The sequence below is a fragment of the Schistosoma haematobium genome, chromosome 1 (assembly GCF_000699445.3).
Source record: "Schistosoma haematobium chromosome 1, whole genome shotgun sequence".
Classification (NCBI taxonomy): domain Eukaryota; kingdom Metazoa; phylum Platyhelminthes; class Trematoda; order Strigeidida; family Schistosomatidae; genus Schistosoma; species Schistosoma haematobium.
Window position 1 is genome coordinate 32814343 of NC_067196.1, and position 26217 is coordinate 32840559.

Below are 26217 nucleotides of genomic sequence, written 5' to 3' on the forward strand. Positions count from 1 at the left end.
AGTAATGATGCTATGGTGTCGCTGCCAGGATACGAACCTGGGTTAGTGCGGCCGGATGATTTGGCTAGGGCTCAGTGACATTTCACTGTCCCTACAACCCATTAGAGTGTACACGTCTTAGAGGTGACCTTCTGATGCCTTACAGTATCCTTAACACTTCTGGACATCCTCTCAACCACCTACTTAAGCTTATTTCCAACACTAACCTGAGAGGTAATACCCAAAAACTGGAGACACAACATAGCAGGACGGACTGTAGACACAACTTCTACTCCTTAAGAGTTGTCAAATGCTGGAATTCGATGCCGGCCGAGCTAGTCCAAGTGACTTCCCAGGAGTTTTTTAAGAGGCAACTTGATCTACTCTTAAGGATTAAGGATAGTATCACACTATGATTTACTAATTTCTTTTCCTATTTTGTTGTTAACATAACTAGGTTCCTACCTGGAGGATTTGGTGATTGCCCGCTACTAGACACGGAAGCCTGTTAAGCGAAAGCTTCTTTTATTCCGTTGATACATTCAATACAAGATTGGACGTCACCAGTTATAAATTGGAAGGATTAACGTATGTCTGTAAACGTATTCTAGGTACTGAAGATTGTAGGTCAAGTATCTGTTTTTTCGAATCACTTCGAAGGTCATATTAGGCCGAGCAAGTTTAAAATAGCGCATTGTCAGGTAGCGAGGTTTTCTATTTGTTACTTCTCAACTGTTTGTGTATTTGTGCTTCTTAAATAGTCAGCATGTCAACTCACAGTGATTTATGCGATTTGGACGGGGTTTCTGCATCAGACTTGTTCAAACGAGAGCTTGGACTGACGTTTAGGTACGTTTTTTCTTCACTAGCTTTTTACGTTACAAAGCGACGTAATCATTCTACCAGGATTTGTTGGGTTTGGAAAACATGAAGTTGACATTACCAGCAAGATATGCAAACGATTTTCTCTGAGGGTTCCTTTTGCATCATCTCCTATGGATACAGTTACTGAAGCGAAAATGGCCATAGCAATGAGTGTAAGCAATCGAAATTCTACTGTACGTTATTTGAAACATTAGCTTTGTGGCTCAATAGGTTTTGTTCACAACAACTGTTCCATTGAGGCTCAAGCTAGTGAAGTAAAGAAGGTCAAGGTAGGTGTACTTTGTTTGTGACACTAGTGTTTAACATAGACTACTATGCCAAACTTCACCTAGCATGTTTACGTTTCCCATTCTCTTTGTGCAGCATTTCGCCCGAACCTTGTTTTCTGTTTACAAACTAAACTAAAAAGAGACTAACAGGTATTATTGAAGATCAAATCGTTTACGTCTGGAGTTCCGTTTCTCGCACCGAGTAGTGAATTACTGGAATTCTCTGCCGGAACACGTAATATCAGCACGTTCTGTTAATATATTCAAAACTTGATTAGAAATCCACTGTATTGCAAACTGCAAGGATTAATATAGGTCCATAGATCTATCCTTATTACTGAAGACTGAAGTTTAAGCGTAGCTTTTATTTTACCACCTAGTATTTCTTTTCTATCACTTCAATCTTGACTATTAAGCTAGAAAAACATTACTACTTAGCTACCTTTTGAAAGTTTCACGGCGGAAAAATTTGTGTACTTGACTATTGAGTTCAACTGACCTTGTTGTTTTATCTCCTATCAAGTTTGTGGTATTAAATGTTCAGTTTATTCATACAGTTAGGCTTATTTGACAATGATAATCTAAGCTGCTCTTTAACGCCAAAATAATGTAACGAAACAATATCCGCACGTTTAATTGGTTCTTCGCCTTTAAGTTTAAGTCAGGCATGTCTCATGTTGGGTTCAATAAAACAGGTCCTTATTGTTTTTGTAGTAACTGATTGTATACTCAAGCTTTGGTGTACGTTTTTATTACAAGTAACTGTTTTCTTGTTTAGAATATTATTTTCCGTGTCATTTTACATAATGGGCTTGAATGAGTACGTTTATATTGTCCTATGATAGTACCGCCGGCTCATGCCAATTTTCACATTCCCTCGGCCTTTAGGATTGAATATAAAATTATATAGACTAGCTTCATTAGTTGTTATCGCGTCAATACAGAGTTCAATCATTTTGTCTCTTGTGTTGCACAAAACAAGTTATCTATTTTTATCACTTTTATTTCGTGCTATATCATTATATACTGTATCATATTCTGCGTTCTTTTTTTACTAAAGATGGTGGTATGTTATTTATTCATAAGTTAACTTATTCAGCATGCTATTTTGCATATCACATCAATGTGTAGAAAGGTTCTTTAAAAATCCTTCAAAGTGTTCCACATCGACCTTTTGTAGATGCTAACTATTGACCACTTCATGTTAATATTAAAATTTAAAACTGGCTGATAAACTGGTTTATCTTTATCGAATTCTCTCATTCAAACAGAAACATACATGCCGAACCTGCTTCGGTTTGAGCACCCGGGCAGTATCACAGCCCACACACACAAATATGGTGTGGCGCATATATATTTGGTGCCCTCTTGTACCGATATTTATGTGTTGAAATAAAATAAATAAATAAATACATGCCGAAAATCAAAATATTACTTCTCAGTTAGATCGCCATCTTAATTAGACGGTAGTTTACGGGTTGTCAATATTATCCGGAACTCATACGACGGACTACAGTGCAAAGTAGTGCATGGAGGACAGCTGACAGATGCATTCCAAGTAAGGACCGGAGTCGGACAAGGCTGTTTACTCTCTCCCTTCCTCTTTCTTCTGGTGGTCGACTGGATTATGAAGACCTCAACATCTGAAGGAAAACACGGAATACAATGGACAGCTCAGAACCAATTAGACGATTTGGACTTCGCAGATGACCTAGCTCTCCTATCACGTACACACGAACAGATGCAGATAAAGACAGCCAGTGTAGCAGCAGTCTCTGCATCAGTAGGCCTCAGTATACACAAAGGGAAAACCAAGGCCCTCAAATTCAAAGCGGAGAACAGCAATCCAATCACTCTCGATGGCGAAACTCTGGAAGATGTAGAGTCCTTCACATACCTGGGAAGCATCATCGATGAACAAGGAGGATCCGATGCAGACGTAAAGGCGAGGATCGGCAAAGCAAGGGCCGCATTCCTACAATTGAAGAACATATGGAACTCAAAACAACTTTCAACCAATATCAAAGTGAGAATCTTCAATACGAACGTCAAGGCAGTTCTACTGTATGGAGCTGAAACTTGGAGAACTACAACAACCACAATCAAGAAAGTACAAGTATTTATAAATAGCTGTCTACGCAAGATACTCAACATCCATTGGCCGGATAGCATCAGCAATAGCCTTCTGTGGGAGAGAACAAACCAACTTCCAGCTGAAGAAGAAATTAGGAAAAGACGATGGAAATGGATAGGACATACATTACGCAAATCGTCAAACTGCATCACGAGACAAGCCCTAACTTGGAATCCTGAAGGGAAGCGGAAAAGAGGAAGGCCAAAGAGCACATTACGTCGGATAATAGAGGCAGATATGAAAAGGATGAATTACAACTGGACGGAGCTAGAAAGGATTGCCCAGGACAGGGTTGGATGGAGAATGCTGGTGAGCGGCCTATGCTCCTTCACGAGGAGTAACAGGCGTAAGTAAGTAAGTAAGTAAGTTTACGGGTTCCACATTGAAACATGAAACCAATACCAGGTAGTTGATGGCGAGTCATTTAGCAGTACACATAAAATTAGGGTTGTGTGAGATTAGTGACTTCATAATAAAATACAAATATCAGTCTCATTTAATTACTTAACTAGATACGGATAAGAATAGGAGTATGTCAGCTTGAGTTCAATCATATAACAGCAAAAAATTAGTGTATAATTTTTGAACACAGAGATTAATTTTATTTATGTGTGTTTGTGGTTTACAGTGTATTTATAAGGCGTGCAAATATTGTTGTGCTATGTGTGTAAATCATTAGTAGCAATAATGACCCCCACCAAACCACGAAGGAAAATGGTCATTAACTCGTTTGTTTGTGCGCTAGTTAACGTGTAATATAGTTCTTTCAGAAGATGAACTGAGCTGGTAAATATGCAATGAATGCTGTTGACACTTTATGTAGTACATCTTAGATTTCAACCTTAACGTAAACATCTTTTCGCCATATTCTCTCGGTGAATGTCTACTTTCAAGTAGGTTCTACGCTGAAATCCCCGTCAAAATTTTAAATTATAGAAAATACGGTAAACTTTGGGTTCTGGCATTTCTGTTCATAAACATGTAATCGAATTCATAATAACGTCATAAGTTCTTGATGCATAAATACGGTGAGAATAGAGGTTTCTAATTTTCTTTAGGTTCACATCATAGCATGTCATAATTTCTAGCACTGATGTTTTAGTCCAACTGAACTCTTTACACTACCCATTAAATTTACAATGTCGTTTAGTAAAAATTAGTGTCGTATACTTTTGTAAACGTCATTTCAATTTCTGTTGAACTTGGTACCACGCAATAAGCATTTTCACTCCACAGTTACTCTAGGTGTTACATTCTGGAGGTTTGCACGTGTATTCTTTGTGTCGAGAGTTTCGTGTAAATATATAATCATTTTTTTCATTTTCCTGTTATTTCAGAAATATAACCAAGGTTTCATCTTGTCTCCAGTCGTTGTTTCACCAAGGCAACCCGTTTATGATATCATTGAAATAAAGAGAAAATACGGGTTCGGTGGGATCCCTGTGACTGAGGATGGTAATATGGGGAGTCGCTTGGTCGGTTTAGTCACTCTTCGTGATGTGGATTTCTTGGACCCGAATGACTTCAACACACCTGTTGAAAAAGTTCGTCTAATTTTACATTGATTATTTTTTAAACTGCGATCTGTCCTTTAGATCAATGACTTTTGTAATACAGGAGTCATCGCTAGGAGACATTTGTTAAATGTAACTAGATACTGGACTAACATATAAATATTTGGTTTTGCAAACTATACTGTCGTTCAATGTTAGCTGAGAATATATCCGCCAGAATCATAAGTAACATTGGTGATTAGACAAGTCTTCGTTGTTAGCTGTGGATATGTATGATAAATTGGTGTACATATGTTAATTGAACTCTCTCTCACTTTGCGAAGAACCAGTTGTCATTTGAGGATGTGAACCTGTTTGTTTTCGATATTAGGCGTAGAAAAGTAAACTGTTTAACTAATGGTAGACACGATGTTTTCCTGCACAATAGTTATCCAGCAGGTGTACTCAGACCTCAGATTTCCTGGAGTAGTCGTTATTTGGCTACGCCTTCAGAAAGAAAAAACTATCAATGTATCACGAACACATCATTTTTCTCTGAGCTTTTGTACATTTAAAACGCAACTCGCTATGCCATTTTTTTAAAACTACATGTTTACTGTACCAAATATCTGTTTCCTCGAATATTCATCCAGTCACCTTATGTACAGAGAGAGAGATTTCAACTGTTTTAGCTTATAAAAACCACACGTTCTTCCTTCAAACTAGTTATTCTCTTTTTCAGGTAATGACACCATTTGATGATCTTGTTACAGCGTTCTCCGGTGTGACATTGTCTGAAGCAAATGATCTTCTGCGAAAGAGCAAAAAAGGTATCGGTGAAATAAATGACTTTCAAATATTCTATTAGTAACCTTTGGATAATTTATTAGCTTTCCTCATTAGAGTTTATTCGATGTTTCGAGGTGAAATTATTGTTTAGTGACCAATGCTATCCACTGTTTATGTAATAATTACATAGGATTAATTCTGGAAGGACATTGTTAATCGATTAGTAGGTTGGATAAGTGCACTCTAAATAATATGTATCCTGAAAGACCCGTCAGTTAGTTGCTTTAACGACCCTTATTTTCATTTGTGAGTACTTCAACTGAATGTATTTTGATAAGAGGATGTTTCATCATATCATCATTTGGTGAAAAATGTCCCATATTTGAGTTGCTGACATCTGGCTAGTTATAGATATTGGTTGGTATGAATGATCTCATCCTACTTTATCCATTGATTGATATTTCCGAACAGTATATTTCTTAATCACAGTGTCAATTATATAGGACTTTTTATATTCGTATAAACCCAATAGATCCTACATATTTTGTAATTATACTATGTCTGAATCTCTACTGGTTATTTGAAGAATACAAACAATAAGTGAAAGTCGCTTTGATATTCTCAGTATTCAAGATTAATCTTATTATTAATCTATGTTTATGAACTCCGTTTATCAGTAGAGTTACTTTTCTGATCTTTATGTCTGCCGTTTACATATTTATAATGGGATTACTATTAGTTATATTAGGACATTGTAAAGACTAGGTTGGAAAGCATGCAGAAAACATTTGAAGACATCATTTTTTCATTAAAGTTCAAAAAACCTGGAAACAACAGTCTGTAATTTAATTTGTAGACATTTTAGAGCACGGGACTTTTTATTTATTTAGAAAAAATAAGTGGTCAATGAATTTAAAGAAAGGTTTAAATAAGTAGGTTTATGTAGTTTATCATTGATTCAATTTATATTTTGTTCTGTTTTCAATACAATTATAATATGTAGTTTGCTCTCCAGAAAATAAACATATTCTCGATATCTATCCTCTTTAAATGGGTATATCAATCACAAATATCATTTAAAATAACAAAAACAGTCAAAAATCCTAATCTACATTGTTTTAAGAACAAAATAATTCAATTTTCATATCGTGTATTATTCATTGGTACTTATTATAAAGTTGACGAAAAATTTGATAAATAACTCCGAATTCATTTCTTTTTAATCACACACAGGTAAATTACCAATTATTAACGAAAATCGTGAATTGGTGGCATTAATTGCACGAACTGACTTAAAAAAGAATCAAGATCATCCACTCGCATCTAAAGATTCCGAGTGAGTTTTTTACCCAACCTTTGTTTACGTATTTATACTTTGAGATCAAAAGGAAATATTAAAAATTAATCGTTGGTAAATGTTATTGAGCGTCTTTTGAACGTTATGAACGTCACAACGAGTTGTTTAGTATAAAATAAACCGTTGCATTCCAGTTCCAAGTTTAATTTAACAGGTTTCATCTTGTAATCCTTAAGTTTTCAACAAATTTTTACTGCTTAGTGTAATAAAGCAACTGAAAACAGATTAATGGTAATAAAGAAAGTTATGAATTGAAGAAAAATGACAATGATGTAATCAAACTTCATAAAGTTGAAATAGTGAATGACGCAATAAATAAAAACATGATATGTTACCAGGGCAATGAAAGATTTATTACCGCTTCTTTTTGGATACACAGATCTGGTTTTAGACGTTTGATCACTGTCGCTTCGGCAAATTTCAGAAGATTGGAGTTTGATTGTTTATTAATCACCTTAAAAGACTTCAGTGTATCAGCTTGATGTTCTGTGTCAAGGTGGCTTGTGATGGCACTGCTGAATGCTTTTAATTCATTTGACCTTAGACTATTCAGAGTATGTTCTTTCAATCGGACGTAGGCTCATCTTTCTGTTCTGCCGATATAAGTGCTTTGGCAGATACATGTAAATTTGTATACACATTTGGTTGTATACCTATCGACCTTTAATTGTGCTAAAGTGCATGTTGTCTTGGACAGAACAATTAGTTTAGCTGCAGGATAATCAATGTAGTTCTTATCAATGTAGTTTTTAGTCTCATATTGATTGACCCTATGACATCATCACCTTTGAATTTAAGTTAGATAAAGATAGACGTTTTCTTTACTATAGTCTCTTCGGTTTTTTTTACTCTAACGTTTTCCATATTTCTCAATAAATTACAGTAGGTATCCGTTATTTTTTTATGACATTTTTTAACATTCATTACCTCCTCTTCTAGTGTATCAGCAGTACATATTTTTTTCTGTTCTGTGAAACTGTTTTAACAAGTGCCGTTTTGTAACTGATTGGACGTAAACTATTGAAATCGAGAGAAATCTTATTCCATATATCTTTCTTCTAAACTGAACGTTGAACTGTACCATCCTTCTGTCGTTTTATTGCGATATCGAGAAAATAGAACTTGTTTTCATTTTCATGTTACATAGTAAACTGGATATTTGGATGGGCTTCGTTGGAAAGTTTTAGCAGATTTGTTGCATTTTGTTGATTATTACATACGGTGAAGGTATCATCAACATACCTCGAATGACACATCAATCGCTTCTTTGAGCTTGATACTTTCGAGATTAACCATGAAAAGATCTTCTAGGACAGGATCTAACTGACTTTCCATTGCTACACCATCGGTTTGTCGGTATATGATATTGTTAAACTGGAACTGAACATCTTATAAAACATTTAGTCTCTTTGATAAATTTCGATAATGCAATGACGAAGCTTATCAGATTCATGCGATATATTTACGCAATACATTTCGAACAATCTGATCACACATATACTTGTTAAGACATTTTTATGTGAAAATTAAAAGTTAAGCCGTAATAAAGAAAAAAATATCAAAGTACACAAAAACGATGTGATTACCACTCTGGATAATAATTCAGTACTACCAGGGTAGGTTAAGTGAAAGGACAAGTTGTTTTTGAACACAAAGGGGGTTTCGATTTCCGTATAGCCAAGGCTTCAATAAAGGCTAGTATACGTCCTTGAAGGCTTTTGTATAACACTACAAGTGCTGACTTGATGTCAACCGTATGACCAGTCTCAATCAAATGTTTCGCAATGAAGGATGATGTCTGTCTATCCTGTGATCTTGTTTGACCATTGGAATTCATTTGTTTCTGCAGCCATTTTGGTATGTGTTCACCCACCCTTAATTGCAAATAATCCTTTGCAAAGCATCTTTTGTACACATGATTAACAGTCGTTTGGATTCTGATGCTGGTAGAGGTGGGATGTCAGGATGCTGGCAAATTATGTCCATGGTTTCGAGAAGTGGTATTTTTTTTAACAACGATATCACATCAGAGGAAACCATAAGCTTACCGGCAATATTTATGTGGTTCATGCAGTCAGCAAATCCAAATGAATCCTTTAATGTATATGTGACTAATCGTTGACTGGTTAGCGTTTTTTTAGCGAGTTAGTTTTCTACGGGATGGGGTCGCTAACCCCATGCCCAACCCTCCTCCTTTACCCGGGCTTGGGTCCGGCAGTAACTCTAGAAGAGCTACAGGCGGAGTTTAATCGTTGACTAACTGGTTCTGATTTATCCGCCAACCATTGTGCGACTTTCTGGTAGGTTGAATTGACCATTGACAGAATAGGTCCAAGAGGAATACCTTGTTTATGTATTTTTGGTAAACCGTACATGTTGAGCAAATGAGATCCACAAAGTCGTAGCTTATTGTAAGTGAAATTATCGATCATCTTCAGGAGATCCCTAAGTACTTTTGTGATTCTTTTCTCAGTTGATTCACTTAAGTCCTTTTGTCGATTCTGTTGGCATATATGTTGGGGATATGATTCAACAAAGCCCTTGTTACTTTTATCTATAATCTTCCGATAGTGAGATTAAATCAGATAGAAACAGAAGCTTTGTCACTTTTATTTAAATTTCATATTGTGTTTTGAATATGTTTCATGTAAAATGATTTATATTCACATCATATATTAAATTCAAAAGTCAAACATGATTGTAAAGAGGGTTTTTGGTTGCCTGAAACGGGCTTCCGAGCTACAACTCTGGAACTAGTTCGTTTTAGTCATTAAAATGCTTACAAATATGATCTCATTGTTAATGCTAATGTTAATGTCAAGGATATATTTATTAAACTGTAAACAGTTAGTCCATCAAACCACTATTTTTTCCTAAAATATTATTATACTGGATGTGTAAATGGGCATTCAAACCAAGAGAGTGGCAGGAAAATGTTAAAACACTAGTCATCTAGTACTTATTATGTAGATTCTGTAAACTTAAACACTATTATTTTGGCCACTTTTGGTATCTGTTTGCAAATGTCAATTTTAAACCAAACTATAGCTTGTTTTTTTTAACTATTATGTTTAAGTAATATAAAAATGATGGAATAATATGAATACTTTATTATGAGGCCCATTGAGTAAATGTAAACATTTAAACGTACAAGCGTTATTTATTATAAAATATAAGATATATAATCCATATCATAAACCAGATACTTAACAAATGAAAGAAATATCTGAACTTCCATCATAGATATGTTTCATGGTCTGATTATATTTCAGGTTTATTAAAACTTACTAATAGTTATGCATAGTAAATAATAGATTTGTTTACTCAAAATTTCTTTGTTTTTTTCTCAGAAATCAGTTAATTGTTGGTGCAGCTATTTCAACACAAGAGCGTGATTTTGATCGTGTCGATGCTTTGGTTAACGCTGGAGTCGATATTATTGTTATAGTGAGTATTCTGTATTTTTGATTATTTTGGCATACTTTTTTTTATCATTCTACAACAACTTTAGCCTTTTTAATTCTCCGTAAACTTATATTTAAATGAATTTGATAAATAAAAATAACTGAGTGAAGTTCGAACCTGGAACTCAGTGTTTGAAGTCAAATGGTCAAACATACACACACATACTTAATCACTACTTTACGTGTACTAGAGATACAAAGTCACTTCATACTAGTTTCAGCAGCGTTATCATCTGATACTTTACGATACTATTATACAGTAATGTTCGGGATTAATTAAATGAATCAAGTCCTTCACTTAGTTTTTGTCCGCATTTGTCCAGAAAAGCTTGTCTTCTGTGCTTATAATTCCTTAATAAATATTCTCATTGCATCAATGCAACAATTTGGGTACAGTTTAAAAAACTTCAATAGATTTAACAAATAATAATTTTGTTTTATTTGTCAAAACTGTCATTAGTACATAGGTTATCTTGTTAATAATATTCAAACAGAAAATATTTATTCTATTATACTAATATATACTTTTAAAAAATAGCCCTCAAATGCCCCGGTACGGCTGAGAGTGGGGAGAGTCAGCTCTCCTTCTCGAAATGCTCTCACTTGGCCACGTGCATACAACCACTGCCAGGCAAGTCCTACTCACTGCCTTCTCGCGGCACCAGTGTTTTTTAAAAAAAGTGAGGGGGCAAAAAGTGAATGTCCGATGCTTTAACCAGGTTAGTGGGCATGGAGGGTTCACCTAGGGGAGTTGGAAAAACCTGATTCCAAACCAATGGTGCACATGGGTTCCAGTATCATGAAGGAACAAATGGCGTATGAACTAGTCGTTGATCATCGGTTACTATGGGACTGCATCTCCTGATGTTGCTCCACTGCCTTGTAGATTAGACCTTTAGGTCAAAGGCTCGGGGTGTGGCTCCCTAAGAAAACCACCTGATTCGGTTTGGGCACCCGGGCAGTATCACAGCCGTCACACAAATCGGATGATTTTTGTGGCTCATATTTATTCGGTGCCCCCATGTACCAATATTTATGTGTTTAAATAAATAAATAATAAATATAAACAATAGGTCAATGTGATGTGTTTTTATGAATTGGATTTTGCTGCTTTTGTCTTAAGACACTAAGAAATTATAGGGTTTATAAATGTATGGATATTGTTAACTGATAACAACAGTAAAAAAATAATTAATTATCATTCAATCTATCATTTGTATGCATTATAACGTGACTATTTAAACTTTTCGGGATATAATCCTCATCCCACCACGTACGTATGTATTTGTGTATAATCTATATCCTTATTCGAGTATCAAAGTAAAAAAGAATTGTACTCTTGTGAATTTCATTATGTTGCATAATTTTATGTACAAAGTACATTTTTGTTTGGTCTCCATGGTAAACTGTATCAAACTCTTCTTCTAAGTCACTGATCGATTAGTTTATTTTGTGGCCGAACATGAATGGTTGTTTTCGTTTTCTTAAGCTACTTATAGAATATTTACTGTTTTCTAACTGGGAAATACAAAATTCTTATCACTTGAAATTAATAGTAATCGAAACGTATTAAAGAAATTATCATACACTGACTGTATATTATCTTGTTAAATTGATTTTTCACGAGTTTGTATTTAATTTACTTTCGAAAGCATAGTAAATACAATTTATTCCTATGCATTTAAACAGTTACTGTTTTAATTTTTGATGAACACTTGTTGTTAAAATTAAACTAAATGTAGCTCGTTCTCCAAGTATTTGGCTATTAAACACACTCTAAGTGTAAGGGCTAGTGATATTACCCGATGATTAGACCGAATTATATGAAGCGAGGTTTGAACCTGCGATTTATTGACTGAATGCCTAACTACTGAGACGCCATTTCTAGAATATAAGTCGATAGGATATTTCGATTTTAGTAAAATAATTTTACTTTACCAATAGGTATCTTCATTGTTTATAATGCTTCAATATTCTGGTTTATAGATAATAGTTGACTGATTATTTGTGATTCATCTGAAATATATACGAAGCAAGTATACTGATTTAGACTTGATAATATTTTATTCATTTCGTGTAGGTCCTTTCATCGTCGCTTATTCAGAGATCACTGTGATGATCGGTATTTCACTCGTTGGGTATCATTTTGTCTTAGAATTTAAACATGGAACAATACTGTAAAAAAATATTAAACGAATTTATTAGCCCATTTCTTCATAAACGAACAAAAAACTATTGTGGAATGGTTAGTGGAGCATGTTTAACGTTAATTCATTCATAAGTGGGATTTATTCAGATAAGAGTACTCAGAATTTCGATAAACAACATAGGTAGCGGATACGTAACTCGTAACTACCAAAAACAAAAAGGCTAGAAATATGCCCGACTTACAAAGAAGCCTAATAAGTCAGATTTGATGGACTTTTATTTTTATAAAGGTTTGTTCTGTTATGTTTCCGGTTAAGTAAATATTCTACTCAAGTCTTTATAACACCTACTGGTTAGTATGTAATACACATGAATTTCAATCTTTCTGATTATAAACAGGCGTCAAAACTGCAAAATGTATTTGTGTACTTATCAGATGTAATTGGTTACTTCAATTTAAATATACATGCACATCTATGTATTAAAAAAATGGCACTAGTTTAAATTGTCGAATCATTTATATTCTTGACTTTGCTAATGCTGACTTTAGGATATTTTTAGTGGGAAAATAAGCATTTATATAATGCTTGCTTATAATCCTTCTCATACCCTCCTACGTATCTTTACCATGTGTGATCTGTATTTTGCTAATCCAAAGTAAAAAGACTTGCTCATTTTTGTATTATTTGTTTGATTCTTTCCATTGACGCTTAGGACTGCAATTGATCTGTTTCTTATTGGCATATATGCATCATGTGCTGATTGCCTCGATATTGCCTTAAGTCACAAGCGTTATAAACAGAGATAGATGGTGGCTAGCAGTGGATTGATCGATTACAGTCCTAAACATTAATGGGAAAATTCGAACAAACAATCCAAAAATGAATTAAAATCTCACCCCATTGCACATGCTTGTGTTTATCAGGACTCAGTAGCTAAGTAGTTAGGGCGATGGCGTTTAAGGCAAACAGATCTGGGTGCGAGTTCCGAAATGAACATCAACTCCGTGATGCAGTTACATCCAGCTGACGCGTCCGAAATAGAACGAAACGTGCGTCCTGTTTTCCACTGCTAGCCGCCATCCATCTTTAATTAAAAAGACTGTATTGGCTTATATTACTTACGCATTTACCTGTTCAATTAGGTACGCCAGACTTTCCATAGAGCAGATAAATCATTTAGTGAAATTGTGAACGCTAATTAGTTAAAATAACTCGAATACATGTTATATGTATCCAGCTACTGTTTATTCGACATTTGATAGTCACTAAAAGTAGAAACATAATTTTATTACTGTAACTAAACTGTATGGTTATAAAGTAAGGACTGATGTTATTGGTAGAAATCTATTTTTAGGACTTAAAAAAGACATGTAAAATTGTATTTTAGGTTATAATTTCAGCAATTCAAATCTAATTAGTTCCAATATTTCACTCTGAAATCTGGTCCGAGCTTCAGGTATATCAAAATGATCAAATTTAAATTAGGTTAAAAGGAATCATATACTTAACTCTAGTCCAATTGTGTTCAAATATTGATTTTATATGCAGTATGAATGTGGGTCATGTAGCATGAACTATGATCAAAATGCACTATTTGACGAATATGTGCAGCGTATTGTTATTAAAACCCTGTGGACAAATAAAGTGATTAGGGTCATATTCATGGCTTTTTCTATCGTAGAACTAAAAGTACGTTGGAGATTATCAAATTATGTGCGGCAATCAATGCGAAAGCAGTTAATCATACAATTGGATGTATGTTGTTGTGGATGTCCATGTTACTGATGTTACAAAATGAACCAGAAATAAAATATATTATTTTTCGATAGTGTAATAAGAAGACGATCATGAAAAGTATGTGATATATTAGCGCAATACATTTCGAACAATCTGATCACACATGTACTTGTTAAGAACATTTATATATAAAAATAAAAGGTCAAGTAGACTAGAAATGGAAGGTAAGAGGAGACAAGCATAATAAAGAAGTAATGTGAAAACAATTCGAAATCTCATCACTCTGGATAATAAGCTAATATTAACAATGTAGATTTAAGGTGAGAACAAACTATTTTTAATATACAGAGGGGGTTTGAATTTTTCGTATAAATTTTCTTAACAAGTATATGCGTGATCAGATTGTTCGAAGTGTATTGCGCTAATATATCACATGGTTCTGATAATCTTCGTCTTCTTATTACACTACCGAAATTTATCAAAGGGACTAATTGCTTTATATTATTTTATTAACGAACAACACTATAGCCTATCTCGTTTATTCAGATTGTTTTAGATTCTCCAATATATGTTGGGCTTTGCTCAGTCAGTCAGCTACAACGTAGGACCAGGCACATCTATGCATCAGTCCAAGTTGCAATACCTCATTATCATAATAAGATAAACACCGGATTCATAGAAGCAGTTAGTTCAATGGTAGTAATATATAGAAGAAAGATTGTGTATAAGGATATAGTACAGGAAGAAACAATTAGTTTGTAGAAAGAAAGATATGAAGCAATCTTAATCTCACGATTTAAGGGAAGACAAAGAGTGTTTACACCAACGCCATTGTGATCGATTCTGAGCCATGTAACCCAGAGTCTCCATCCATTGCTTACGATAATCACGCGGATAATCCTTTCTGAAGGATTTTAATCCATCAAGGTCGATTTACCCATCTATTTTCGTCGTATGTATAACTATAACTGATCTCTTTTTAAGTGTCTTAGAGTTTTCTTATAATTTGGGGACATGTGTGTATTCCTTAAGTTTCACATTCAGCTGTTTAAATATTTCCATACATACTGTAGATATACTTTTGTTGTTCATCTTATGAGATTATACTTTCGATTTTTACCACTAATGACTTAAAAACGATCACTGGTATGTAATCTAACTTTTATATCATGTTTTGTTTTTGTTTTTCAAAATTTGTCTAAGTTTTTTTTTCGATGTTCCTTTACGATTTGAAATGAATGAAGTGTGTCAATACAAACTGTCTATGGACATTTTAGTTTTCTATTTCTCTTTCATTTAACATTACTTCTTTTTTTTCTTTAATACAGATTTTCTGAGTTCATTCATTACCATGAATGTAGATATGACTAAATTTATTTCAACCTGTTCTCCTTTGTTGTTCCCTGTTATAAGACAACTGTTTTTGTTTATCAGTTCCTGAACAACTTGGATCATGTGATGATTTTCCGTCTAGATTATTTTTCAGAATCTGTTTATTTTTGAAAAATACAAATTTTTGTATTATTATTATTATGATGATGATGATGTTTACTTTCACTAGAATAACCGAGATATGTTAGTTTATTATCATAAGATTTTGTCTTCATATGATGTTTTAGTAATCAAAGTGGTCTTATCATAACAAATCTCATTCATTGTTTACATTACTTTCAATCTCTTATCATACGATATAGTTTCAATCATGGTTATGTCTTTACCGTTTAAAGTCCTCTTCATTTATAATTTTGAAATTTTGTATTTCGAACCATTGTATTATTGTTATAAAAACTACTTTAGGTTCTGTTAAAAAAAAAGTCAAATATATTCTCTACAATAGTGAAATTTTAAAATCAAGTTAAAAGTACATATGTTTAAACGATGGAGCTTCTATAAACAAATACTTGACCTATGCTTACTTAAGTTTATTCCTAAATTATTAGTCTGTAATTATCTGTTCAATGATGATTGTATCATCATTTAAGGTATATTCTACGAGCATCTTGATTTCATTCATACACAATCCTTTTTTTCGTCTGGTATTCAAAAATTGTATCAGTCGATATACGCCATTTTTGTTATTCAATATTTTATACTTTTATTTTTTAGGATTCTTCTCAAGGTAATAGCATCTATCAACTAGATATGATAAAGCGCGTAAAATCTGTATTCCCAGATTTACAAATAATTGGAGGAAATGGTAAAAAAACGTTTTACTCTCAATTAAAATTGTTGTGTTTCATGTCAATTGTATTCCGGTTGTTTCAAGTATTTCCTGTTTTTGTCTTGTTATCCACTATTTTTTTCGAATCAAACAATTGTGGATATCTGATAGTTATCCAAAGGAATTTCATACATTTGCATCAGATATCTTTGAAGTGACTTAGTTTATTAAGGTTATACATACATTGATATAATTTGTAAAACGCTTCGATGATTACATTGATTTCGCTATACACTTAGTGATTACTATGAGTGTTTATACATATTTCGACCAGTATTGCAAGCTCACAACAGGTATAGTGATCCCGTAGTATCACAATGTAACAGCTAATTATTGAGCAATATTAAATATCTTACTATCTCTTTATGGAAATTTAACATGGGGTTGAACTGTTTAGTGACTTTTTACTGTTGTAATTCATAAAACAAATGAAGCTAATTGTCAATTAATCAACTTTTAAGCCGACTTGAATTATACTTTAAAAAATTTCACTCGCTCTAACTCATACTCGAAACATTTTCCCGTAGAGTCAAATAGTGTTATTTTAGGCTTATTTTAAACCGAAAGTTGTTGACAGTTGTAGAGCTGTTGTCAATGCCAGCTAATGTACATTTGATAATTAGTAAAACGACGAGGTATCTAGTTGTATTATTGTTAACTTAATTTAACAGAATTTCAATCGACAATTTCTTTAGACTGAACTATTCTGGAATAATGCAATTAGATGATCTGTTCTGAAAATGTGTGTACATATTTATTTGCTTCTACTAAACATTTGGTACATATATTTGTTTCTGAATATATCACGACTCAAATACCGATTTATACAGATGATAATACTTTACGGTTATTTTTAGTGATGATTGACAACTTTGAGTTATTTTTTGGTGCCTATGCTCTCCTTATAGGTTATAGCATCCGTCTTCTGTTAGTTATGTTTGAGTAATAATTACTTACTGAAGTTGATTGTTCAATCTAATCCTTTCAACCGAACACATATTTAAACACAAAACAAGTAGGACAAAACGCACGCCCTGGATTCCGCTGCTAACCACCATAAATCTTTGCTAATGAAGCTTGTGATCTAAGGCAATATCGAGGTAGGATGCACATATGCCAACAAGAGACTGATCAATTGCAGTCCTAAATAACAATGGGAAGATTCAAGTAAAGAACACCAAGTGAATACACAACATATAGCTTGAAAACTAGTTATTTCTAGCTAGACAACACGAAAAAATTGACATGATCGTAAATCATTCAAAATATGATTAATTGTAGAATGATGATTTACAGATCATTTATTAGCTGATCATTCGTTTTTATAGAAAAAAAACCTGACTTTCATGTTTGATTCATACTTGTTTATGTCAAATTTAATGTTTATTTTTTGTTGGCTTAGGATTAACTATTTTATTATACTGTGCTAACCATTTAAAATGATGTGCAATTATATTATGATTTTAAAACCAAATATAGTTTGACTGCTGAACTTAGTCACGTTCATACATTTTACATATAAATGTTTATTGTTTTTTAATAAAGGAGAATAAAAAGGTCATCGCAATATTTTACATTATATCTAATATTTTTTCAAGTTCTACTAATCTGGGTACAGTTTTGAGTATCATACGTTACATAGCGCACATCGAGATTACGTTAAAGAGGTTTTCATCATCTGTAAATTGAGTTATCGTTCAGATTTACGTGTGTTAGCATTTTTAAAGAAGTTCGTACAAAGAAACATCTTTCAACTGAGTAATTGGCTATTGTTTCGAGATCAATAGTTTATGCCTATTTATAAACAAAACCTACTAGAAACATAAATATTGCTCAGTTGAATTGGTTTATTTTTTGGTTGTGTTTACTCAATGAACAGTACTTAGATTGAAATATCTTAGGTAATATAGTACATATTCAAAGTAGTTGGTGATAGACATAAAACTAGTTCATTACTAATGAACTTCTAATTATCATTGGTATCTAGTAATATTGATTGATATTTCTGTTGCCTAATGAAGTTGTTAATTTCGAAACTTATTGAAATTAGCAACCTTAACCGTTTGTTTGATGTGATAAAGGTATGCGGCAGGGAAAACAGTAATTTCATGTGTATAAAGTCCTTACTTCAACTAACTTGTCATATTAGGTTAGGAACACTCCAAATTCTTTATCTTTTTTCTCTAACAATTCTGGTTTCCAAACGTTGACCTCTTGTTAGGAACTAATATTCCCTGGAAGAAACGTTTGTTTGATTGATTGTCTTTTCTTTTGATGTTATTTTGTTCTGGTTCTCAAGATCGATGACATATGTACAAGCTGTATTGTATTTGAAACTATAGCATGTCACGTCGATACTTTAGGTCCTATCATGTTCTGATTGGATGAGTTCTCTTCTGCTCCTTCAGTGCCTCTGAAGGCTTCGTTGTGATTTTTGGGAGTCATCCCAACAGCTTTCTAGAATAAGATTTTCTTCCGGGATCCACTCGTAAGTTGATAACTGGTTTTAGGCAACGTTACATTTTTTTATTGTCATCCCTGCCCAAACCTTCATTCTTTTGTTCTTCACGGTATTCTTGGACGTTTCTGCCATTGAAGTATCTGTGATTATCTATAATGGTACATTCACTTGACCGTCTCTGGTGTGCATCGTCCTTCTAACTTTATGGATTTCGTCCGTATGTATAATCCATGTTCGGAAAGCTCCTCGGACCTTATACAAAACTCTGTCCAATGTTTGTACAGTTATCCCTGGTTCCTATCAATTCCTGATTTGGTATGATTTGACAAATACTCTTATCCCTACATCAAACTGCGAATATATAGCTACATTTTCTGTGGACATCTACCTTTCTGGCGTTGAAAATCGTCCAGGTGCTACTCTCAAACATGATCTCAGCCTATGACTTCCCATCTGGCACTACAGGGTTGGGGGGTTATTCTGTAAGATGTTAAAAACTTGGCGATTACTTTACTCGGCATTCCGTCTTCCCTCCCTTTAAGCAGCACTCTCTCGAAGGTGTCCACCAAGCGTTCTGCTTGTCTATTAGACTGAAAATGATAGAGTGGCGAGTATAAGTGAATTATCCCATTCATATCACGGAATTTTTTGAACAGGTGAGAAGCAAATTGAGTGTCCTTGTCTGTTACTAAGGTCTCTGGCACTTTGAAACAGCTAATCCAAGTAGACAACTTGTTGATTGTTTCTTCGGCTGTACAATTTGAACTAGTATATTTTTCCGGCCTCCTTGCAAATACATCCAAGATAACTGGAAATATTTTCCATCGGACTGGATCAGCAAAATATATATATAATTTCATTCAGGATCTGGCAGGCTTAGCCCCCGAATGCCCTGGTACGGCCGAGAGTGGGGTGAGTCCGCTCTCCCTCTCGAAATACTCTCACACAGCCGAGTGTATACAGCCTCTGCCAGGGAAGTCCTACTCACTGCCTTCTCGTGGCGGGGGTGTTGTTTACGAAAATGAGAGGACGAAAAGCGAATGTCCGGCGCTTTAACCGGATCACAAACCAATGGTGCACATGGGCTCCAGTATCCTGCGGGAACAAATGGCGTATGAACCAATCTTTGGTCACCGGCTACCATGGGATTGCATCTCCTTACGATGCTCCACTGCCTTGTGGGTTAGACCTTTAGGTCAAAGGCTCGGGGAGTGGCCCCTAAGATAACCACCTGCTTCGGTTTGTGCACCCGGGCAGTATCTCAGCCCACACACAAACGATGGACTCTATGTCTATGGCAACTACTTTTCTCGCTCCGAAAAACAATCAATCGTTTCAAATAATTATCATTACTATTATTGTCATTATTAATACTATTATTATTACTATTATTGTCATTATTATTATTATTATTATTATTATTATTATTATTATTATTATCCACATTACTCACCCTCTCTTATACTTATACATCGGCTCGTCTTTGGTGGAAATCCGACTGTATCTAAACGTTCTCGAGTCACTGTCCGGTTGAAAATTGTATGTTACCATCGAATATGAGTACTGAAGCAGTTTTTCTGAAACCACGTGCGCCATTCAAACTGGCTGCCTTCAACGTTCGCACACTTATGCAGGTTGGTCAACAGATAGGGCTGGCTATGTCTTTGGAAAGTCTTAATATCGATATCTGCTGTCTATCCGAGACCCGTATTCAAGACTCTGGTGAAGTACTACAAATTCGCTCTACATCTGTCACTTCAAAAAGCTTGTTTTACGTGCGCTTATCCGGGGACCCTGTGGCATCTTCGTCTGGTCTTGCTGGCGTTGGTGTCGCACTAAGCGCTAGAGCTGAGGCAGCACTAGTCGATTGGATCCCCATTAACAGTCAGTTATGTGCTGTTAGATTAGAAAGTTCCATCAAATTGAGAAGAAATCGGCGTGAGAAACGATGTCTTTTCGTTATCTCCGCCTATGCCCCGACAGATTGCGGCCCGGATGAAATCAAGGATGAGTTTTACCACCAGTTATCTGTTCTTCTCCAGAAAGTGCGTTCGACAGATATTGTAGTACTAGCCGGAGACTTGAATGCTCAGGTCGGGCGTCTAGGCACAGAAGAGAGTCGTTTAGGTGGCCGATGGGGACTCGTTGGTCGCAGGTCAGATAACGGGGACCGTCTACTGCAACTGTGCACAGACCACAACCTGTTTCTGGCTAGCACTAACTTTCGGCACAGTCATCGCCGATCTGCCACCTGGCGTCCTCCCTCTGCATCCCAAGCCTGGACTCAGATTGATCAAATCGCGATCAGCTACCGCTGGAGTGGTTGTGTAAAAGACCGCCGCTCCTTTTGGAGTACCTATCTGGACTCTGACCATGCCTTGGTCTGCGCCAATCTCACCTTACTTTTCAGTGGCCAACGAAGTGACCACCACCAAAGGATTGATATTAGCAAGTTGGTTGCAAATTCTGTTGCAAATAAGTATCGAACCGAGCTAGCTTCTAGGCTAGCTACCATTCCACCGAAAAGTATAGATGAGCATTGGTTGCAATTGCGTGACGCCATGAAAATGGCGGGAACAGTCAGTTGTGGGTTTACGAAACGTCCCGCTTTTAAGCACTGGGTTTCTTCTGGTTCCTTACAACTCATTGAAGCCCGTCGGTCTACTCCGGGTGACCGTGAGTTTGACCATAAACGAAGGATGTTACGTAAGGAAATTGGGCGAAGCTTGTGTAAGGACCGAGAAGCCTGGTGGTCGGAGCGTGCTAATGAGCTGGAAGCAGCAGCTGCATCTGGTAACTACCGGAAGCTCTTCCAGCTCATCCAAGCCACTGGCAGCAAGAAGTCTGGTGTGAGTGAAACAATCTGCGAGGATGATGGGATGCCAATCACTAACATCCATCGACGTCTTGAACGATGAGCAGAATTCTTCGAAGGGCAGTTCAACTGGCCTGCTGCTCCGGCAACATCGGTCAGACTGTCCTGCCCTCCATGGCCGGTGACGACTGATCCACCAAACGAGGAGGAAGTCCGCAAGGAACTCCAACTCTTGAAGCGTTACAAATCACCTGGCCCAGATGACTTACCTCCGGCTCTTTTTAAAGATGGTGGTGACTCTCTGACTAAGGAATTGACGACGTTGTTTACCAAGGTCTTGGAACTAGAGAGTGTACCAACGTCATGGAATGAGTCGATAGTTGTCCCTATCTTTAAAAAGGGTTCACGTCGTTCCTGTAACAACTATCGGGGGATAAGTCTACTTCCGATTGCGTCCAAGCTATTGGCTTCCATCATACTTCGTAGGTTGTTCAAAACTCGAGAAAGATTGACTCGCGAGAAGCAGGCTGGTTTTCGTTCTGGTCGAGGATGTATTGATCATATCTTCACTCTCCGCCAAATGTTAGAACATCGCCATTCTTATCAAAGGCCAACAATCGTAGTGTTTCTTGACATCAGGGCTGCCTTCGATTCGTTGGACAGGACTGTTCTCTGGGATTGTCTATTGAAGAAGGGTGTGCCTGAGAAGTTTATTAACATCCTAAAGGTCCTATATACAAACACCTCAGGCAGAGTGAGGGCATACAACCACCTCTCTCCATTGTTCCATTCGAGCAGTGGGGTTAGGCAGGGTTGCCCAATCTCACCATTCCTCTTCAACTTTGCCATCGATGACATACTGGAAACAGCTCTGATGAATGTAAGTAATGGTGGTGTGGATCTGTTGCCTGGAGAAAGACTTCTCGACCTTGAGTATGCGGACGATATTGTCTTACTGTGCGATAATGCCCAAGCCATGCAATCCTCACTTAATCAGTTGGCAATCAGTGTCCGTAGGTATGGTATGTGCTTTGCACCTTCGACGTGCAAAGTACTTCTACAAGACTGGAAGGATTCTAATCCTGTACTCACTCTGGATGGTGAGCAGATAGAAGTAGTTGAGAAGTTCGTGTATCTGGGTAGCTGCATAAGTGCTGGTGGTGACGTGAGTGATGAGATCAATGCACGTATAGTGAAAGCCAGAGCGGCTTATGCCAATCTGGGCCATCTTTGGCGCCTTCGTGATGTTAGTCTGGCTGAAAACGGTCGGATCTACAACGCGTCGGTGAGAGCAGTTTTGCTCTATGCTTGTGAAACCTGGCCTCTCCGAGTTGAGGACGTTAGACGTCTCTCTGTGTTCGATCATCGCCGTCTCCGAAGGATTGCTGACATTCAGTGGCAACACCATGTCAGTAATGCAGAGGTTCGGCATCGTGTGTTCGGGCACAGAGATGATAATTCAATTGGTGTCACCATCTTGAAACACCGACTTCGGTGGCTTGGACATGTTCTCCGAATGTCGTCCCAGAGAATTCCACGTCGTGCATTATTTGCCGACTCTGGGACTGGTTGGAAGAAGCGGAGAGGTGGTCAGTGCATGACATGGTGTCGTGGCATGAAAGTAAGCTGCAAAGGACTGGCTTGTGTCGGTCCTTCACGACTCCCTGGTTGGGGTCTGAGAGATGGTGCTACACAGTGTCTAGAGACGTTATCAGATATGGCTCAGAATAGAAGCCAGTGGCGATCCTGCTGTAACCTTCTTTTACTTTCTTTATAAAAAGTGGTTGTGTCTCCCTTACCTGAAAGATTTCTTCCGATTGTACCTTTGCGTTCCCTGATTACTAGCACATTACCTTACACCACTCTCTTCGTTATTGTTCTCTCTTTTTTTTGTGCTCCTTAGCTTTTTTTTCTTTCTTTGTATTCGTCTTCGAATTTTCATTGTTCTGTGTGGCGCATATATATTGGCGCTCTCTTGTACCAATATTCATGTGTCCAAGTAAATAAATAAGGCTTAGTCAACTGCTGTGGTTCACATTTCGAAGGGTTTTTAACAGCTTGTAGGGCAGACGGACATTTGTGGCAATTGTCTTCGATATCTCTGTTCACTGGTGGCCAATAAGCATATCTTCGAGCCAATGATTTCGTTTTATTGACCACTGGATGACCACTGTGAAATTGCTTGAGAATCATTTGTCGTAGTAATCCTGGAATAACAGTTCGGTCGCGGGATATAATACTAGAGTCGCCAACCATCATTGAGTCTAATCGACGAAGGTATTAAAAAAGCTCTCTTTTCTTAAAAACAATGGTTTTGCCATCTATCCCAACATAAAGCTTGTCATATTACAGAATATAAATACAAAAAATATTGATTTTACACTGACATGTTCGATAAGAATTCTAGATCCATTTCTTCCTAAACGAATTTAACCGTCCATTACTTCAAACTGTGATTGCTTTGACAAACGTTTGTATAGTATACCGGTTTCATTAGATGTAGGAAATATATGAACTTATAGATCTTAGATGAGGAACTGGGGAAATCTCTTGATACAATGCAGACAATGGTTGATGTTTCGTTAGAAGTATATAAAACCCTATGGATGTGTAACTTAATACTTGTATCATCAATCTTGGAGTATGCATGAAATGTAAACAGGGAGTTTTCATAATCTTATATCACATAAAAAAATTAAAATGTCGAGCATGTGACATCCATTCATTTGTTTATCTATTTATTCATTTAAGTTACGCCTTTTTGGGAAATAATCAACTTCTGACCGATTTTTTATGTATTTAAAGATTATCCTTCATGTTTCCAGGCGACCACTAATATCACACAATATATTTGTACATGCACTTTCTTGGTTGATGCAATTAATAATTAGTGTTTTATAACTGTTTTCTTTCAAATGAAAACATTTAAATTGTTTTGATGTATATGATCGGTTTGGGCACCCGGGCAGTATCACAGCCCTCACACAAATCAAATGAGATTTGTGTGGCGCATATGTATTTGGTGCCTCTTTGTACCAATATCTATGTGTTAAAATAAATAAATAAATAGATCAAGTTTTATATTTTTCTCAATATTATTTGGTCTTAAAGATACGAAAAGACGTTAGTGGAATTCGATAGCACAAATAGAATTATCGTTAGTATTCAGAAGTTAAATTTAGAGTTAATAAAAGGTCCATAGATATTTCTATTCATACCATTCTTATTCTATTCTAATCCGAGACTATTATTGTATTTGTTTGATTTTCGATAACCGCTACAATAATTTGTCATAAATTTATTGATTATTGAATTTCTATTTGAGAACATACTGGTTCTACCTTACACAAACGATCGAAATATGTTAGTTCTGAATATATCTATTGTTCACCAGTATTTGTTTATGATGCTAATCATAGCTGGTAGTTTTTTTTCTGTGCATAATAACTGTTTATTCCAATTATTCAGAGTTGTCTGTACTCATTTCCAGGTATTTATAACTAGCATTTTTTAGTTACAGGTGATATATGTTATTCAATCCTATTTGTTTAGTTCTTTCTTTCGAATTATTTTAATACATCGATCTCATTCTTGAATGGTAATGATAATGGTTAAAAAGTTTGTCGGTATCATCTTTGTTTACAGAACTGAAAGAGATTGGTTTGCATTTCTGCGATACAGTTAGCTTTTCTAACATAGTAGATAATCTGAGTCTATATACTCGTATTGTAAAACTTTCAACAAATAAATTAGATGTACAAAATAGTATCACGCAAATGTTGTATTAATCTCTTTGCTAAGAGTTCATATTCTCTTTAGTGGGGACATGTTAAAAGTATAAACTCTATACATTTTTCATACATATGTATTCGTGCTGTTGTGATGTGTTGTTTGTATGAAAGTATGTAATTCAATCTCACCGATATACTTAATCATTGTTATTTAATCGATTCCGTTATACCTGTTTCAGTTAGATTTCGAGTGTTTCGGTCGATAGAACGTTTTAATATGCTAATGATTTATAACTTTACTCATAGACCAACGTCTAATAAATGAACAAAATGTATGAAACTTTACTGCTAGCATTAGATCGAATTCCACATTCTTAGAGTAACAATTAATTGTAGTAAATAAATAATATATTTGCAATATCCCAAATGATAGGAAAAACAGATTTTTTGGCGTTTCGTGACTTAGTGTATGCCACTTCTTCAAAGAATAGGTGATTGATAAATAAATAAATGATTATTTATTCTCTGAAGAAGTGGCTTGCTCTAAGTCACGAAACGTCAGGAAATCTATTTTCTACTCATTGGGATATAACAAATATATTTCTTATTTATAACAATCTACCCAATGCTCAATTTATTTGAAATTATCAAGTTTTAAAATGCAAAAATTGCCGGTCGCTTAATGAAAATCTTGGTAATGATACCTACAAATTAATTGTAGTCTCGTAATAT

General features: G+C 35.5%; 1 protein-coding gene across 1 annotated transcript in view; it reads left to right on the forward strand.

Moving 5' to 3' along the window:
- Nucleotides 1–642: 642 nt before the first annotated feature.
- Nucleotides 643–26217, forward strand: part of IMPDH2 (Inosine-5'-monophosphate dehydrogenase 2) — a 31338-nt gene continuing 5763 nt past the window's right edge. Inside the window, exons 1-9 of the mRNA XM_051216210.1 lie at nucleotides 643–680; nucleotides 741–828; nucleotides 866–1016; nucleotides 1059–1133; nucleotides 4605–4811; nucleotides 5503–5590; nucleotides 6783–6885; nucleotides 10257–10353; nucleotides 16364–16454. Coding sequence (XP_051073765.1) covers nucleotides 746–828; nucleotides 866–1016; nucleotides 1059–1133; nucleotides 4605–4811; nucleotides 5503–5590; nucleotides 6783–6885; nucleotides 10257–10353; nucleotides 16364–16454 — 895 coding nt within the window. The 5' untranslated portion in view covers nucleotides 643–680; nucleotides 741–745. The remainder of the gene's footprint in view (nucleotides 681–740; nucleotides 829–865; nucleotides 1017–1058; nucleotides 1134–4604; nucleotides 4812–5502; nucleotides 5591–6782; nucleotides 6886–10256; nucleotides 10354–16363; nucleotides 16455–26217) is intronic.